The sequence below is a fragment of the Lagopus muta genome, chromosome 29, assembly GCF_023343835.1.
Source record: "Lagopus muta isolate bLagMut1 chromosome 29, bLagMut1 primary, whole genome shotgun sequence".
Classification (NCBI taxonomy): Eukaryota; Metazoa; Chordata; class Aves; order Galliformes; family Phasianidae; genus Lagopus; species Lagopus muta.
This window is the reverse complement of record NC_064461.1, coordinates 1006561-1021871: the sequence shown is the minus strand read 5'-3', so window position 1 is coordinate 1021871 and position 15311 is coordinate 1006561. Positions and strand designations below refer to the sequence as shown.

General features: G+C 62.8%; 3 protein-coding genes across 6 annotated transcripts; 1 reads left to right on the top strand and 2 right to left on the bottom strand.

Annotated features, from left to right (window-relative positions):
* Window positions 1–268: 268 nt before the first annotated feature.
* On the bottom strand, window positions 269–9766 carry CELF3 (CUGBP Elav-like family member 3). Of its 3 annotated transcripts, XM_048929198.1 has the most exons (13): window positions 8884–9766; window positions 7879–7961; window positions 6244–6292; window positions 5579–5707; window positions 5239–5318; window positions 4828–4971; window positions 4199–4337; window positions 3769–3918; window positions 3631–3696; window positions 2959–3057; window positions 2450–2593; window positions 1742–1872; window positions 269–1652 (listed from the first exon to the last, which is right to left on the bottom strand). In XM_048929198.1, exons 1-12 carry the CDS (start codon window positions 9026–9028, stop codon window positions 1745–1747), a joined length of 1356 nt encoding a protein of 451 aa, XP_048785155.1. In that variant the 5' UTR covers window positions 9029–9766; the 3' UTR covers window positions 269–1652; window positions 1742–1744. The 3 variants fall into 3 exon arrangements, with proteins under 3 accessions (XP_048785155.1, XP_048785156.1, XP_048785157.1); XM_048929199.1 differs by lacking the exon at window positions 2959–3057 and having other exon boundaries at window positions 8884–9764; XM_048929200.1 differs by lacking the exons at window positions 2959–3057; window positions 3631–3696 and having other exon boundaries at window positions 8884–9763.
* Window positions 9767–9780: 14 nt separating this feature from the next.
* LOC125685791 (uncharacterized) lies at window positions 9781–12456 on the top strand. Of its 2 annotated transcripts, XM_048929202.1 has the most exons (3): window positions 9781–9841; window positions 11292–11368; window positions 11757–12456. In XM_048929202.1, the coding sequence occupies exons 2-3, from the start codon at window positions 11346–11348 to the stop codon at window positions 12454–12456; spliced, it is 723 nt and encodes a 240-aa protein (XP_048785159.1). In that variant the 5' UTR covers window positions 9781–9841; window positions 11292–11345. The 2 variants fall into 2 exon arrangements, with proteins under 2 accessions (XP_048785159.1, XP_048785158.1); XM_048929201.1 differs by lacking the exon at window positions 9781–9841 and having other exon boundaries at window positions 10084–11368.
* Window positions 12457–12518: 62 nt separating this feature from the next.
* Window positions 12519–15281, bottom strand: MRPL9 (mitochondrial ribosomal protein L9). The gene is made up of 7 exons (XM_048929203.1): window positions 15148–15281; window positions 14854–15013; window positions 14179–14303; window positions 13992–14039; window positions 13711–13812; window positions 13476–13559; window positions 12519–12755 (listed from the first exon to the last, which is right to left on the bottom strand). Exons 1-7 carry the CDS (start codon window positions 15226–15228, stop codon window positions 12624–12626), a joined length of 732 nt encoding a protein of 243 aa, XP_048785160.1. The 5' UTR covers window positions 15229–15281; the 3' UTR covers window positions 12519–12623.
* Window positions 15282–15311: the final 30 nt, after the last annotated feature.

Below are 15311 nucleotides of genomic sequence, written 5' to 3'. Positions count from 1 at the left end.
AAAAAAAAAAAAAAAAAAAAAAAAAAAAAAAAAAACCTAGAGAAAGAAACACGAAAAAACACCCTGCAAAAACAGATCCAGCATTCGGGATTGTTTTGTTTTTGGTAACTTTTATTTAGACAGAAAAATAAAATAAGAGAAAAAAAATTAAATTATCCAAAGGAACCGCAATAAATAGCAAATAAATTAAGCGCCGGTGTCGCCACCGCAGACGGCGACTCCTGGGGGTCCGCCCCCCCCCCCCACCCCCCACCCGTCCCACCCCACAACGACTCAGCGGGTCCCAAAGCCCCGGTAAGGGGAGGAGAGCAGCGGCCCCGCGGTGCCGCTCACGGATTATCTACAGGGAGGCCCCGCGGTGCCGCTCGGCCGGGCTGGGCTGCGGGCTCCGGGATCGTGGGGCACGGGGGGTGTGGGGCCGAGATCCGCGTCCCAAGGGCGGGGATCCCCCTCTCAGGACTCCCCGGTTTTGGCGCGTCCCAATGTTGATCCACCCCAGTTTCTGTGCACTCCAATCCAGAGCGCAATCCTGATTGCAGAGCATCCTGGTCTTCCTGCACCTCAGTTTTGGCAGATCCCAGTCTCGGTGCATCCCAACGTTGCTGCATTTTGATCTTGGTGCGTCTCAGTGTCGGCACGTCCTGATCCTGGCACATCCCGATGGCGATGCGACCCAACATCAGTAAATCCCAATCTCACTCATCCGGATCTCTCGGTATCCCAGATGCGACGCATCCTGATTTTGCTGCATCTCGATCTCAGTTTTGCTGCATCCAACATTTGGCACATTCCAAACTTGACGCCTCCAAATCCCAGCGCATCCCAACTTCAGCACACGGCAGTTACAGTGCACCCCATTCTCACGGCATCCCAAATTCAGTGCATCCTGATTTGGGCTCACCCCAACAGCACGGAATCCCGGTTTCACTGCATCCCAAACTCGCAGTATCTCAGTTTTGTTGCATCCCCATTTTGCAGCATCCCAATCTCGGTGCATCCCAGTTTCACCGCATCCCAAATTCAGTGCATCCTGATCTTGGAGCATCCCGATTCCAGCACATCCCAATCTTGGAGCATCCTGATCCCAGTTCGCCCCAATCCCGGCTTATCCCATGTGCAGCCACTCCATGTCCATACAGCTGTGGCCGTGCTGGGAGTGCAGCCCCCGGAACCCATAGAAAAGGGGAAACTGAGGCAGGTGGGGGCCGGGCAGAGCGGAGTGGCAGTGTATGTGTGAAGAGGGTCCCGCTTGCCCTGGCGCAGCCGCCCATGGGGTGGTATTTGGGGGGAAAGGGGGAGGTGGCCATGTTCCTCCCACATTGTGAGGTGCCTCCCACGTCCCCAGCTTGGGGCTGGGTTTGGTCCTGTTTGGTGAGAAAGAAGCCCCAAGCGGGGACCTGGGTGGCAGAGGAGTGCCCCTACCCAAAATAGGGGGGTGTTGGGGGGAGTGCTGGGGTTGCTGGGTCCTCCTCCTCAGCCCATGGACTGGGATGGACCGGGAGGGGGGATCCATCTGGTCCTGCCGGGGGGGGGCCATCCTTCCTGAGCATATGGGGGTCTGTGTGCCCCCCCCGGCAGGACCGACCTCCCCACCCCAGGGGGGCTGCTCCACCTTTGGGGTCACCCATGGGTGCTGCGCTGCACTTCCAGACCTGGGCAGGAAGGAGAGGATGGGGGGCATTAAGTGGGGCTGGGGAGGACCCCAATGGCTTGGGGGGCTGTTAGGGGTCTGGGGGCTCACCCCTCAGTAGGGCCGGTTGGCGTCTTTGGGCCTCTTGAGCTGCACCTTGAGGCGCTTCATGCCGATCTGGAACCCGTTCATGGCGTGGATGGCCGCCTGCGCGCTAGCTGGATTGTCAAAGCTGACAAAGCCTGGGAACAGCGGGGACATGGGGACAATGGGGACACGGGGATGGTGGTGACAATGGGGACGTGGGGACAGTGAGAACACGGTCACGGTGGTGAAGTGGCCCTGCAGCTGGCCCACGATGTCCCCAGCTACCATAACTCCGTGCCCCTGGCCTTGGTGGCTCCAGCTGCGGTGTCCCCACGGTACTTTGATATCCTGCTCATGATGTCCCCGTGTCCCTGGACATGGTGACCCCATCTGTGAAGTCCCTGATGTCCGCATGCTCTGGCCATTGTGTCCCCATATTCCTGGTCATGGTGTCCACATCTATGATGTCAGTGGACATCCTTGGTGACCCCATCTGTGATGCCCCTTTGTCTCTGACCATGTGATAGTGTCCTCGTCTACAGCGTCCCAATGCTCTTACCATGACATCCCCATACTCCAACCACAGTGTCCCCATGTCTTGGCCATGGTGACCCCATATTTCCGGCTCTGGTGACCCCATCTGTGGTGTCCCTGTGTCCTGACCATGGCCATGATGTCCCCACACTCTGACCGCGGTGTCCCACCCCCGGCCATCGCATCCCATGTCCCTACCGAAGCATTTGCTCTGGTTGGTGGCGCGGTCGACGAACACTTTGGCTGAGATGACGTTGCCGAAGGGCAGGAACATCTGTAGGATCTCGGTGTCAGCGAACTCCTGGGGCAGGTGGTAGATGAAGATGTTACAGCCCTCGGGGCCTGCGGAGGGAGCAGCGTCACAGCGGGCACAGGCCCGGGGCACCCCAAAAAACCCCAAACCCAACCCAACCCCGTGCACCCATCCACGGGGCACCCACAGACTCCAATGGATGACCCCAAAACCACTGCTCCATGGCTTCCCCGTGGCTACGGGCACCCCAAGCACAGCTCCATTGGGTGACTTAGGGGATCCTGGGGGAGTCCTGGGGACTCGGAGAGGGTCCCAGGATTGTGGGGTCCTAGGAAGGTTCTGGGGTGTCCCAATGTCTCAGAGAGTCCTAAGGGGTCGCAGGAGGTTTGAGGGAGTTCAGGGCTGGTCTCAGGGTCCCAGGAGGCCCCCAGGAAGGCTTGGGGAAGTTCCTCACCTTCGCGCTGCTGCTGTTGGGGAGGGGGCGGGGGGGCCAGCAGTGGCCCTGGGGGGGCGAAGGCTGGGCTCACCAGCCCATAGGCGGCAGGGTAGGCGGCTGTAGGGGAAATTGGGTCAGCCCAGTACAGCCCAGTGCCTCCCAACACATCCCAGTGCCCTCTACTACCACCAGAGCTCCCCCAGTGCTCCCAGTGCCCCCCAGTGCTTCCAGTCTTCCCCCAGTGCCATCCCAGTCCTTTACAGGTGTGGCCTTCTAAACCATGCAGCTCTCCCCAGTATCCTCCCAGTTCCCCCCAGTGCCACGTCGTGCTCATCCAGTGCTCCCCTGATGTCATGCAATGCCTTTGCAGCACTCTCCAGTGCTCCCAATGCTTCCCAGTGCCCATCAGAGCCACAAAATGCCTTCCCGGTGTCAACCATTGCCCTCCCACTGGCTCCCAGTAGCCTCCATTATCCTCCCAGTGCCATTCAATGCCATCCCAGTGCCTTCCAGTGCCCACTTCCAGTCATGCAATGCCTGTCTAGTACACACCAGTTCTCCCAGTGCCCCCAGTGTCACACAGTTCCTTCCTAGTACCTGCCAGCGCCCTCAGTGCCACGAAGTCCCCACCCAGCTCCCAGTGCCATGCAATGCTTTCCCAGTCCCTCCCAGTTCCCCCAGCGCCCCCACCTGTGTAGTGCTGCATGCCAGCATATGCCTGCTGCAGGGGGTCCGCAGGGGCAGCGGGGCTCTGGGCTGGGGGACAGAGTGGGGGGCCGTTAGGGGAGGCGGGGGGCAACGAGGGGGCAGCTGGGGGGCAGCAAGCACCTGGGAACGGGGGGACCCCTCCGGCGTAGACGGCTTCAGGGGCGGGCGGCCCCGCGGGCTGTGCAGGCACCGGGCTGTACCCATTGACACTCAGTGGGGCTGCGATGGCGGGGACTGGTGTGGCAGCCATGGCCGGTGGCGTGCTGGTTCCTGGGGGACAGCGGGGTCACCACCCTGGCATTGGCACCACGCCGTCCCCATCTGGCTGTGGATCCATCCCCTGGTGGCCACCACATCGCCATCCCACACGGACGCATCTTTGGGGTCCCCATCCAACATGGACCCAACCCAGTGTCCCCATTTCCAGCGTCCCCACCTCTGGCATCCCCCATCCTTGATGCCCCCAACCCCCCGTGTCCTGCGTCCCACATCTCCCACCCCAGATGACCCCCACAGCCCTGATGTCCCCACATCCCCAAGTGCCACCTACCTGAGGAGGGGGGCAGAGGGGTGGCGATGAGCCCGTTGGGGTTGACCGTGCCCATATGCTGCATCTGGACGGCCATGGTGGCCATGGGGCTGAGGTAGGCCGAGTGGGCGGCCACCAGGGCCGCCTGCTGCTGCATCAGCTGTGGGGACAGAGCTGGCACCGCACACGGCCACCAGGGTCCTTTCCCAAGCGTTGTCCCCACGAGACCCCCGTGATCCAGTGGGTGTCGCCCATTTGGTTGACAATGCCCAACTTGGGAACCCGGTGTCTCCTCACAGCATCCCGTTCCCATCTCCGACCACGCAGGGCCATGTTTCCCCACTCCACCCAGTGACCCCATCCTGGATTACGGGATCCACCATCACTGGGTTTCACCATTTCCTGTTGCCCATCACTGCAGTACGGCCATCTCAGAATGTGGGGACCCACCACCTCACCCCATGGGCGCCCATCAGCTCACCCCATGTCCCAGCGCAGCCCTCCGAGACCATCCGCCACTGATGTCCCCCACCCCATCGCCCCTACCGCACCACAATGTAGGGCCATCCTTTCAGCTGCCACCCCACAACACAACGCCCTCACCCCATGCCCAGGCGCTTACGTCCCCCCGATCCCCATGCCCCCCCTACCGCCTGTGTGTAGGCGCTGTAGGCCCCGAACTGGAGTGCTATGGGGCTGAACATGCCGAGCTGGCTCGCCACCTGCTGCATCCTCCGCAGACCCCGCTCTTTCTCCGTGTCCGCAAACTTCACCACCAGGCTGGATGAGGCGCCCTGTGGGGACGGGAGGGGTCAATCGGAGGGCTGACGGTGGGGTCAATTGGAGGGATGGTGGGGACAATGTGGGGATGGCACTGAGATAATGGTGGGACAATGGTGGGGATATTGGGAGGGACAACGGGAACCGCGGTGGGGATGATAGGAATCACGACAGGAGGGGCGGGATGGAGACAACAGGGACAGTGGTGGTGGGAACCATGGGGACAGTGGTGGGGCTGGCAGTGGGGCGGTCAGGGCTGGCGGTGGGTTGGTGGCCCTCACCGGCAGAGTGCGGCTCCCATGGAGGGCGGCGATGGCAGCCTGGGCCTCTGCATGGCTCTGGAACTTGACGAAGGCGCAGCCTGGGGACGGCGGGGTCAGCAGGGACAATGCCCGGCCCTCCCCAGCCCAATGCACCCTGACTGCCCCCATCCTTGTCTCCATTCCCATCCCCATCCCCCTCCCCATCCTATCCCCAACTCCACTTTCATCATCCCCATCCCCATCCTTGTCCCCACCCCCATCGTCCCCACTGCCATCACCATCCCATCCCCATCCAACCCCTGCCTCCACCCCAACCTCACCCCCACCCCATCCTGTCCCCATCTCCACATAGTGACACCTTTGCTGGTGCCGTCGGGGCCGCGCAGCACTGTGCACTCATCGATGGTCCCAAAGGGTTCAAACATCTTTCTCACATCCTCGTCTGCCTGCTGCTTGCTGAGCATCCCCACAAACAGCTTGCGGTCCTCTGCGGGACAGCGTGGTGACACTGGGACACGGAGATGGACACCCCCTCACCCAGCCAGGATGGGGACAAGGGATGGGGACAGTGCAGGGACAGCCAGTGCCCGACCAGGATGGTACTGGAGACATGGGGATGGGGACAAGTGTCCCCCCTCCAGGGACACAGGGACACCAAGATAGGCTGAGACCTGGGATGGGGACATGGTAGGGGGAACGCCTCTCATGGGGCTGCTTGGGTACAGGTTGGGGACATGGGGACAGTGCTATGCTGGAGCCTCCCCAGGGACTTGGGACACCAACGGGATGGGGGACACGGGAGGAGGACAGGGATGGGGCCATCCCCACCATGGGACACGGGCGGAGGAAGAGGGGACATGGGGACATGTGTGGGGGACACGAGGATAAGGTGACAAACAACACGGGGATGGGGACAGCCACCCCCACTGGGGATACTGGGTAGGGGGCAGGGGTTGGCGCCAGCCCTGTGGGGGACATGGGGTGGCCCTTGGGGGGCCCCATTTGGGGACACGGGGGCGGTACCTCCTCGGCTCTCACTGTCCGCTGGCTTCACCTGGATGGGGCGGTTCATCTGGGGGGGCACAGCGAGCGATGGGGATGCAGCCCCCCAAAGCTCCCCGGGTACCCCAAAGATGCCCTGCGTTACCATGGCAATGCTGCCTGCATCCCATTACCAGGCAGCGGGCACCATGGCAACGACCACCTTCGTCCCCCCCCCCCCATTAACTGGGGGGGCTGGGGGGCTGACCCCACCCCCTGAGAGCAACGTGGGGGGGGCAGGGAGCAGATGCCCGGTAACCATGGCAACGGGAGGACGTGCTCCATGGCAACCGCCCACTCATCCCCAATTTCCCCATCCCGTTGCCTGGCAACGGCGCTGACATCAGCAGCGCTGCGATAAACAATGACAAGGCCGGAGGGGGGGGAGGGGGTGGATTTGGGGGGGCCCCCGAAACCCCTACGGCTGAAGGAGGTGGGGGAGGGGCGGGGGGTGTTGTCCCCATCTCACCCCACCCTCCCCCCTATTTCCCACGCAGAAAGCGAAGGTGCCCCCCCCAGCCCCACAACCCCCCCCCATAAAGCCCAGATGGCACCCCCCCCCCCCCCCGCTCCCTGCTTTAATCCTCCTTAATCCCGGGATTATCCTGGGATGGAACTGGAGAAATGGAGGGGGGGGAGCTGCTAATAGGGGCTCCCAGCACCCTAAATCACCCCCCCCCCCCCCTCTCCCCCCAGTATAACAGCCCCCTAAATCCTTCCCCCATCTAACAGCCTCCCCCATTGGCACTGATGGGGACAGTGGGTGACATTTGTGTTCCCCTCCACATAAAACATCACACTGGGGGCAGCTGCTGGGGCCGTGCCGCTCCTTAATCCCCCCCCTCCATCAACCCCCCTCCACCATGCAAATAATCCCACCCCCCCCACCCCATAAACCCCACCAAATCCTCAGATTATCCCAAAGAAGGTAAATCCCAGGGGGCTCTGATGGGGGGGACCTGAAGGGGGGGACAGTGAGGGGAGGGATTGTTCGGGGTGGGGATTGCGTGATGACCTCCCCCTGGGCTTCCAACCCCCCGTAATATCTGAGGACCCCATAATTCCCCTCTAGAAATGAGTCTTTGTGGGGACGGGGGTGTCTAGGGGTCCCTGGCCATAATTAAGAGGAGAATCCACCCAAAATGCTTTGCTCTCCCCCCCATATAAATGGCATTTCCTCCCCACGACCTCTTTTGTTGTCTGTCTGTTGGGATTTTTGGCCCTGAGGGGGATGTTTTGGGATTCCCAATTGGGGGGAGGGTTTCTGCGTACCCCCAGTATTTACACTTGGGAACTCCCCCTCCCCACATTTGTCCCCAGGAACCACTAAACTCTCCCATAAAGAGATCTTTTTTTTTTAGGGGGGGGGGGGGGAGGGGGAGAGGGTTGGGTGTCGCTGGCCATAATAAGTGGGAAAGGGCACCCATATGGAGTGGGGGCGGGGGGGTCACTGTACCACCCCAACGTGCGCACATGGGGTGCTGTGCACCCTCAAAGCGTGTGTGTGTGCATCGGGATGGGAACCCCTGCACGTCCCACGAGGTGTGCAAATTGGGGAGGGGGGGACGCTACACCCCAAAGGAGGCGTAAGGGGGTTTTTTTTGGGGGGGCACTCACCCCCGGCAGCGTTTTCTGCTCATGGAGGGCACTCTGCGCCTTCAGGGCCGACTCACGGGCGCAGTAGGTGAGGAAGGCGCATCCTATGGGGGAACAACAGGGGTGTTGGGGGGGGGGGGACACAGAGACTCCCGACCCCACAGCCCGCAGTTTGGGTGGTAGTGGGGTCCCCACAGCCCTTCACCACCCCCCCGCCCCAAGCTGTGGTGTCCATCAGCACGGCCTCAGGGCCTGCTCAGACCCCACAGCACAACACCCCACATACAGCCATCACACAACCGCCAGGCACCCCTACAACCGTTACACCCCACACAGCCCCAAACAGCCATCACATGGCCCATACAACCAGCATCCCCCATGTGCCCACCCTGAGCTCCATCTACAACCATCACAGCCCACACAACCATCCCACACTCCACACACAGCCACGACGCCCCCAGATGCCCGCTGCACGCTCCCCACACAACCGCTGTACCCCATACAACTGCTGCACGCCCCAAACACAACCACCAGATCCCACACACACCCAGCTCTCTCGCCACAACCCTGCACACATCCCACACTGCATCTCACCCTCCATAACCATCGCACGACATCGTGCCCCATACAACCATCACACCCCACACCATCCATACAGGCGCTGCCCCACCACAGTCCTAAGAGCTCCACAGGGCCCACCCGCACCCCTTGCCCTGTAGAGCACAGCCCCCACCCTGTAAGACCAAACCGTACCCAGATTGTAGTGCTGTTCTGCAGCCGTGGGGCTGCTCTTGGGCTCCAGAGCTGCCTGTGGGGCTTTGGGCCTATGGGGCTGTACTCAGGGCTGTGCCCGTGCCATAGGGCTGTATGTAGGGCTGCCCCTGTCCATAGGGCTGCATGTAGGACTGTATGTAGGGCCATCCCCAGTGTCCAGAGGCCACCCTCAGGCCCCACGACTGCGCGCAGCTCCTGGCGCCCGCTCACCACCCCTGTTCCCCCTCCCCATTCCTGCTGCCCGCACCCCACCTTTGTGCATCCCGGTGTATTTGTCCTTGATGACCGTCAGCTCGTAGATCTTCCCAAACTGCTCGAAGATGGGCTTCAGGTCCTTCTCCTCCAGGTGCCGCGGGATCTGCCCCACGAAGAGTTTGATGGCGTCGGGCTCCTTCATGGGGCCGCCGGCGCTCAGGGCCGCGCCCTCCGCCCGGTGCCCTCCCGGTGCTCCTGGTGTTCGGTTCTGCTGCTCCTGGTGCCCAATCCCGGTGCTCCCGGAGCGGTCGGTGTTCGGTTCTGGAGCTCCCGCTGCCCTTTCCCTGCTTCTGGCTCCCAGTTCTGGTGCTCCCAGAGCTCCTGCTGCCCGGTTCTGGTGGTGCCGGTGCCGCCGATGCTCAGACCCGGTGCTCCTGGTGCTCCCAATGCCCTTTTCCTGATTCCCGATGCCCGATCCTGGTGGTCCCAGTGCTGTCAGTGTTCGGTTCGGTGCTCCCAGGCCCCAATCCTGGCGCTCCCGGCGCTCCCAGTGCCTGATTCGGCGCTCTTAGTGATTGGATCCGGTGCTTCGGGTGCTCTCGGCGATCGGATCCGGTGCTCCCGCCGCCCGTTTCTCAGCTCCCGTTCCCCTTTTGCCCACTCCCGCTACTCCCGGTTCTCCTTTCCCGTCTTTTGGTGTCTCCGGTTCTGTCTTCCCGGCACCCCCGATGCCGGTTCGGCGCTCCCAGTGTCCGTTCCGGTGCTCCCGATGTTCCCGTTACCCAATTCGGCGCTCCCGGTGCCCTTTTTTTCGGCTCCCGGCGCCCGGTTCGGTGCTCCCGGCGCTCCGGTGCCGGTGACGGCGGCGCCGCACACAAAGGAGGGGCGGCCCCGGGGCTGAGGGCTCCTCCGGGGACGGGGCGCGGTGGGGCGGGGGCTGCGCTCTGCCCGGGGGCGGCGCTCCGGGGCCCGACCGCGCTTCTCCCGCAACCGCCGCTCCGCCCGGAGCCACCGGGTACCGTCGTGCGGGGTGATACAGGGGGTGGGGGGTGGGGATATGGGGATGCGGGGATATGGGGTGGGGATATGGAGGGGGAACGTGAGGGGGATGCCGGGTGTAGATATGGGGGCGTTTTATGGGGGATGTGGGGTGGAGATTTGGGGGGGATGTGTGAGGGGGGATACGGGCATATGGGGTGGGGATATTGGGGGGAATATGGGGGGGTGTGGGGGGGATGTGGGGGAGGTGTGGGGTGGAATGGGGATATGGGGGGGTCAGAATTGGCCCCGCCCATAGCACCGGTACGGAAGGGGGGGGATGGGAACGGGAACGGAAATGGGAAAATGGGAAATAGTGGGAACGGGAACTGGGGACGGGAATGGGGTCGGGAGCAGCCGGGGCGGAGGGGGGGCGCAGGGGAGGCGACCGCGCGTGGAACCGCCGCAGCGCTGGGACACGCAGCACCCCCGGGCGCTGTCCGCGGTGCTGAGCGGAGCGCCGGTGGGGCGGAACTGGACACGGAGACACGGACAGACGGACACAGGGTCGTGAGGATGCAGACATAAGGACATGGACAGACATGGGAAAAGATGGAAACTTGGACACGGGGACAAGAGGACACGGACAGACGTACACAGGAATCTGGGGACACGGGAACACAGACAGACACACGGACATGAGGATATGGCCATGGACAGACAGATGTGGGAACAGATGGGGACACAGACATGGGGACAGACAGAAGGACACAGCCACGGATGCACGGAGACACGGACAGATGGACTCAAGGATGTGGGGATGTGAGGACACAGACAGACAGACGTAGGGGCACACGGGTACATGGAGATGGGACACAGAGACAGACACGTGGGGTGTGGACACACGGACAGAGCCTGTGACACGCAGTGACACAGTGACGGTCACACCACACACACCGTCACACGCAGTGCAACAGCTGTAGGATCGCCGCACACAGCATCGCACCTCACCACACACCGCAGGCACAGGGCCACACACAGCACACGCGGTGACACGCGCCCCGTTACACGCACACCGATACACACGGTTGCACACACACGGTTGCACACACACGGTTGCACACACACTCACACCCTGAAGCCCCACAGCGACTCTCACACGGCGGTTTTGGGGCGCACCCACACATGACCCCCATCTCACACCCGTTACACAGGACAGGGTCGCACACCCGCCGTTGCACACTCGCCGTGACCCGCAGTCACGTGGTCACACGCGCACCGTCACACCCGGCCGGCCGTTACCCGTTCCTCCCCCCGCCTCCGAGACGCCGCACTTCGGCCCGTGATGGCGGCGCCCGGACCGGCGGCAGCGGGAGCTGAGCGGGGGGTGCGAGCGGGGGTGCGAGCGAGGGGGGGGGAGGGGGACTCTGGGGGGATGGCGCGGTGACCCGTGTCCGTGTGTCCGTATGTCCGCCCGTCTCCCGCAGCCGTCCCTGCGCCCGGCCGTGGAGCGGTACCTGCGGGAGCGGCCGGAGGTGGCGATGCTGCTGCGGGGGCTGCTGCGGTGAGACCCCCAAACCCGACTCCATTCTCATCCCAACCCCGATCCCCCCCCGCCCTCGACCCCATACCCCCCTCTCCCCCGCAGCCCCCTTCCTAACTCTGACCCCCCTCCTCTCCTCCCCGTTTCCAAACCCCAACCCTCGGGGTGGTTCCCCACACCACAATGCTATGGGCCATCCCCACTCAGCCCCACAGAAACCCCCGATGGGTTCTGCCATTCCCACCCCACAGCTTCTTTACCTGCAGATCCCCCCGTCCCCCTTCTCGTCCCCAAACTCCCACAATCTTTCTGGACCCCTATCCCCCCACCCCACCCTCTCAAACCCCACTAGGGGCCACCTTCCAACCCCACTGCCTTTTGGGGTGACCCCCTTTCCTCCCCACTGCAGGGAGGTGATGATGCGACGGCCCCACAACGTCCTGGAGTTCGCTGCAGGTGGGGGGACACCAGGGGACCCCACAGCTATTAAGGGGACAGTGACAGCCCCAGAGTGTAAGGGGACCCCAGTGGAACAGTGGGGATGGGGGGGACGCATCAGAGGAATGGTGACAGCAGGGCCCAATCCCTTCAGAGACAGCAACACCCCTAAACCAGGGGGAGCATTTGAGGAGCACCACCAAGGTGTGTGGGGGGCAGTTGGACCATTTAGGGACAGGGACATCAAGGTGTGGGGGGCACACGATGGGACAGTGGCACCAGGATGCAAGAGGGCACTGGGGCAACGACACCGAGGGGTGTGGGGGAACTACCTGGGAGCAGCGCCACCAAAGCGCACGGATCCATTTGGGGACAGCATCACGGAGCACGGTGCTCCCACCCATTGCAGGGTACTTCACGGACCCAGAGCTGCCGCGGAGGATTCGGGATCAGCTGGGGACCCCACAGCAGCCGCAGTGATGGCGACGCCCCGTGTGACACAGCAGGGACAGGAACCCGGTGCTTGTGGTGCTGTGTGTCCTACAGCAGCGCTGGGGCTGTGGTGCTGTCAGCGCTGTCACTCCACAAGCCGCTCACCTTTGGAGTCAGCCCTCGAAAATCCCTTTGAGGTTACCCCCAAAACCCTGCTGCCCTCTCGAGTCACTTCGTGAAAACCCATTTGGGGTCATCTCCAGATGCTTTGGAGTCAGCCCCCAAACCACATGCACCACCCCACATTCCGACCACTTTTATTCACTCAGCAAGGATGGGGAGCGATAGGGAACTGCTCCAGCGGGGGATCCCAAATCCCCCCACCCTAGAAGGAGGGGGCTGTGGGTCAAAGCAGCTCGTTGCGCCGCGCCGCCAGCAGTGCTGCCTGCTGGGCCTGCCAGTGCCGGCGCCGCTTCGTCCGCGGCCGCATGAACTCCACCACGTCCATGGGGACCCGCACCGTATCCACCCCATTCACCTGTGGGGTGCAGAGAGGGAGGGGAGCTGAGGGGGCTGGGGGCAGCCCTACATGTTGCTGTTGATGGGGGCACCCCCCCCACTCAGGGATTTTGGTGTTGCTCCAAGGAGAACCTTACAAAGTGGAGGGGGGAGCAGGGAGTCTCCTCCTCCCCTGCCCCAAAATCCCCAAGGGGACCAAAATCACACTGAAATATTAGACATTCATCCCCCAAATCCCACCAAAATCCCACTGACGTGAGGCAGCTCCATTCCCCAAATACCACTGAGGGGTGGGAACACCATCCCCTAAATCCTACTGAAATAGTTCAGCCCCATCCCCTCAAATCCCACTGATGTGGGGCAGGACCGAGCCCCCAAGCCTGGTGGGAGCACCAGGACACACGCAGCGAGGGAAATGCAGCCCCTTCCCCATCCTCGCCCCCAGTCAGTGCTTCACTTCCAATTATCAGGACCCTAATGAGCCCCATGGCGCTGACACAGATTTGGGGACCTCAGAAACCGAAGGATAACAACTGATGGCACAGAGGGTCAGCTCTGCGCGTACGTAGGTGGCAGGGATGGAATCCAGGTTTTTTTTTCTGTGAAAAACCCCAAATCTTTCCTCCCAGCCTCCCCACTAGGACTGCAGATTCCTCTCTGGCACAGGTACGGGGCTCTCCCCACACCTCCCACACTACGGGGCAGGGGATGGGGAGGCTGTGGGGCGCTGTGCACTCACCGTCACGTCACACCAGTACTCGCCCCAGCGGGTGATGGGCTTATCAGGCAGCTTCAGCGCGTGGGGCGGCACCGACACCCGCAGCTGTGACAGGTCGGGAGTCAGAGGGCAGCACACAGGAGCAGCGTCCCGCTCCCTTCATCTTCTCAAGGCCTTCACTGAAGCCCCGTGGCACACGGAGCCCCACCCCGTGCCGTGGGGACGGAGCCCCCACATCTCTGAGGGCACGACTCACGTTCTTGAGGAAGTGCCGCGCCACGATGTCAGCGTTCAGCTCCCAGCTCACGTTGTTCTTCATGCCCACCTCCAGGCGGCAGCTCCGCAGGAACTGCAGGGTCTGTGGGGCAGGGGGCGGTGAAGGGCAGCGGGCAGATGCAGTGCGGGGGTCGTATGAGGCCAAGGGCAACGTGGGGCAGGCGTCAGTGTGGGGGACAGGAGTTGATGTGTAGAGAGCAGAGATCAGCGTGGGGCAGGATAGAGGTGGGGGGGTCAACATGGGGCACCCCACACACTCACCCTCTCTCCACTCTGCGTTTGGACGGCCTCCATCTGCCCTTCCTGGCTCTGCAGTAAGAAGAGAACGATCAGGAACAAACCCAACACAGCGGCTCCCCGTGCTCCAAAGCCATCCCTGCCCCAAACCACCACCCCCTTGCTAACTAACAGCAGGGCGGCTAATGAAGCAGCGCGTTCAGTGGCTCACCTGCTTCTCCTCTTCAAAGAGCTGGCGGTTCTCGGGCGACGCGTACACAGCCAAGCCCTGCGGCAGCAGCCGGTTGCGCCCCACAGATTTCTTCACAGAAACGATGTCCCCACGGCTCCCCAGACCTGTGGGGACAGCAAGGGGCAGTGCCCCACATCCTGCTGGGGGAGGGGAGCCCAGACCCCATCCAAAATCCCACTGTGGCAGCATGTAGAAATAGTAGTAGAGGGGAAATGAAGGGAAAAATGAAAATCGGAAGGAAAAGAGCAAAAAGCAGAATGGGGAAATCAGAAATTGAGTGGAAATTATTGTCCGGGCATCGAATTTCCTGCCCAAGCAGCAAGCTCCTACTCAGAGAAGCAGATCTAAAAGAAACCATGCATTCCTGTTTATGGCGTTTTGTTGGTTGTTTTTCAACAGATCACGTTTTCTTTTGAAAAGAAAAAGGGTGCAGGGGGGTGGAAGAGTCCAACCAGCCCCCCGGGGCCTACAGCAGAGGAACAACTCCAGCATCAGCACAGGTGGGGCTGAGCTGCCAGAGGGGAGCTCGGCAGAGAAGGACCTGGGGTCCCGGCTGGCAGTTGGCTGCCCAGCAGCCGGCAACCAGATGAATCCACGGCTGCCCGGCGGGACGCTGCGGTGCCCCCCCTCCGCCCCCACAGTCCCCCGGCCTACCCTCCACCGCCTGCGTCAGGATCAGCTCCAGCTCCCCGCGCGGCAGATGTTTGCTGTCCTCCACCAGCCGGTACACGCGGTACCGCCGGTGCCGGGCGCGGGGCGGCCGCCCCTCTTTGCTGAGCGGCACCTTCCACCACCGCTCCACCACCACCGTGTCCTGCGTGGGGAAACGGGTCACGACGGGAACCCCGCTCCGTTACGGCCCATTCCCCACCCCCCCTCCGAACCCCGTTCCCCTCGCAGACCCCAGAACCGCCCCCGTAACACCTCCCGGGTCCCCCCGACCCTCACCCGCGCATGGCTCAGGCTCAAGGCCCGCCCCGCCGCCCCGAGCAGCAGCTCGCAGCCCCGCGTCCACAGCGGGCCCAACATGGCGGCGCCCGGCCCGGCCCGGCCCGAGGACCCAGGAGGACCCCGCACGGGGCTGCCCGCGGCGCGCCTGCGAAGAAAAGCAC